The sequence below is a fragment of the Montipora foliosa genome, chromosome 3 (genome assembly GCF_036669935.1).
Source record: "Montipora foliosa isolate CH-2021 chromosome 3, ASM3666993v2, whole genome shotgun sequence".
NCBI lineage: Eukaryota > Metazoa > Cnidaria > Anthozoa > Scleractinia > Acroporidae > Montipora > Montipora foliosa.
The window spans coordinates 15,068,059-15,070,558 of record NC_090871.1 but is presented as its reverse complement, the minus strand read 5'-3'; the positions used below and the strand labels follow the sequence as shown (position 1 = coordinate 15,070,558).

Genomic DNA, 2,500 nt, shown 5'->3' with positions numbered 1-2,500 from the left:
ACAATTTAGCAGCGGCCTGATTATCCGTAAACCATTTGACGTGAGACCCGTCGAGCACCGGGGCAAAGAATTGTAAAGATAATTCAATTACGTTCAGTTCCCTGCAATCTTTAACAGTCTTTCCACATTTTAAGGCATACATAGTCAGCATTTTATTAAAACCAATAACAGAACCGCATGCGATGGCGCTGGCAAGAGAATACACGAAAGAGAGATTTTTCTCTGGTTCTCCGGTTTTCCCGTCTCCTCAAAAACCAACATTTGATTTGATTTGCGTTAATTTGTTGATTTCAGTTTTCATTGTCGCCAATTAGTGCTTCAGCGCTGGAAGAATTGAAGTTCCTCTATTTCCTTTCCATCTATGGCACTTACTAACGAAACAGTCTCTACTATATATATTGATCTTCTCAATATTGTTTTTCCAAAAATACAATTCCTCGTGGCAATACTCATCAAGATGAAACTCCGAATCCCACTGATCAGCACATAAGGTTGGCATGACTCAATGTGTGGTCATGAAAATAAAAGTTATAGCAAAAATAACGAAAGCAACAAAATTAATGTATTACAAATGTCCTTATCAGCACTTTAGATCGTTATCCGGTTGTTCACAAGCTTCCAAACGACAAGTATGGTTATCATCGCTCCATGACGCAATTCAAAATTTTTTTTAAACAGCAAAAAGACGCCGTCAGTCCAATCCATTAGGTTATTTCAGAAGTCATTAACTCTGGTTCAGAGCTAGGGCTTTTTTAAGGTTAAGAATTTTCCTTATTTGGATCTCGTGCATTTTCACACGCGTGGAGCATCGTGTCGCGAATGCCCCCGTTTGTAATGATAGTAATCCACGACAAATCTCACTGTATATTTGAATCACTTTTAATCACGAAGAAAATCTCACGTCACAGTTCGCAGTACCGAGTTGAGTTTCGAATCAATAGAGATATGTAAAAAAAGAAAACTTAAGCTCTACGGTTACAATAGCAAAAACGATACCCTGTAATTCTAGAACCGACTTGTCAATCAATCCTGACTTAATAAAAACAACGCTATTTCCGACACTCTCCCCCATATAGCTTCGGAGGAGGTATATGTTATTGAATCACTAAAACTGAATTATGTTGAAAACATTAACGGAAATTGTGAAAGGAATGTTCTCGTCCATAATGTCCTTAGGCTAATAAAGAATCATCAAACTTGCTCATGCAGGGCGATAGCCCTGATGTTCTCTGCTGCAACGGCTGCTGCTTGACGACCAGGTCGGAAATCTTCAGCCAATGAGTTGAGTTCAGGAGGCTCTGACCTATCACAACTCAGCTCCATAGGATAGAGATGTTGGATTGGTCTCTCCAGTTTCCCGGTTGCTGTGTGAACTTGTACCGCACGAACCACCCCATCACGACCCGGGTAGATTTGCTGTACGACGCCCATCGGCCACTTGTTTCGATTCTTATCTTCCGCTTTGATAAGGACGACATCTCCTACTGCTACCTCGAAGTTCTTGTGCTTGTGGTTTAGATTATGTCTCTCGCGGAGAGCCGACAAATACTCCCTTGTCCAACGACGCAATAACTGATCTTTACAAGACCTGAGGTATTTCTCACGTCTCCTCAAGTCCACATTTTCTTCTCTTCAAGGTTCTTGCTCTGGTAACAAGTTTGAACGCTGAAACAGGAACGCTGATGGGGTAAGGATTGGCAGCTGAACGTCATCATCGACATAACTCAGTGGTCGGCGATTAATTTGGACTTCCACATCAAGTAAGACATCACTAAGCTCATCCCAAGTCAACGTTGTTGCTCCGATGGTCTTGTTGAAGGCGCGCTTGACAACACCGATAAGTCGCTCAAATTGCCCTCCCCACCATGGTGCTCTGGCAAGGTTAAAGTGCCACTGGATCTCTTGTCGCTCGAGGAACCCTTGCATTTCTTCATCTCGTTGAACCCTTTTAAGCCACTTCGCTGCTTTGACGAACGTTCCTCCATTATCCGAGTACAGTATCTTCGGTCGGCCCCTTCTTGCGATGAACCGTTTCAGGCATGGAAGGAACGTCCCCGTTCTAGGCTTGGTAACAGCTCAAGATGGACACCTCGCGTTAAACTGCAGGCAAACAGGGCGATGTAGGCCTTTCCTTCTCGGTTACTCCCTTTACGATAGCGAATGGGGCCTGCGAAATCCACGCCTGCAACTTCGAATGCTGTGGTTCCTTCTGTCCTATTGGTCGGCAAGGGACCTGGAGGGGGTGCTGCTATTGCTGTCGCCTGAAACCGCTTACATCTCCAGCAATTCTTAGTCACTTTCTTCACAAGACGCCTTAATCTTGGGACCCAGAACTTTTCCCTGATTGCCGCCATTGTTATTTCTACTCCCCCGTGCAGGGTCTCGCAGTGCACCCGTCTCACTAACTTTCTTGTAAACGTGGCGTCTTCTTTCAGATATATTGGGTACTTTCCTTGGATACGCCCGCGGCACTCCAGAAGTCCGTCCTTGTTCGGTTGAA

At 44.2% G+C, this 2,500-nt stretch overlaps 1 protein-coding gene across 1 annotated transcript in view; it reads right to left on the bottom strand.

Moving 5' to 3' along the window:
- Positions 1 to 2,033: 2,033 nt before the first annotated feature.
- LOC137995298 (uncharacterized) overlaps positions 2,034 to 2,500 on the bottom strand; it is a 1,074-nt gene continuing 607 nt past the window's right edge. Inside the window, exon 1 of the mRNA XM_068840870.1 lies at positions 2,034 to 2,500. This exon is cut by the window's right edge and continues 607 nt beyond it. Coding sequence (XP_068696971.1) covers positions 2,034 to 2,500 — 467 coding nt within the window.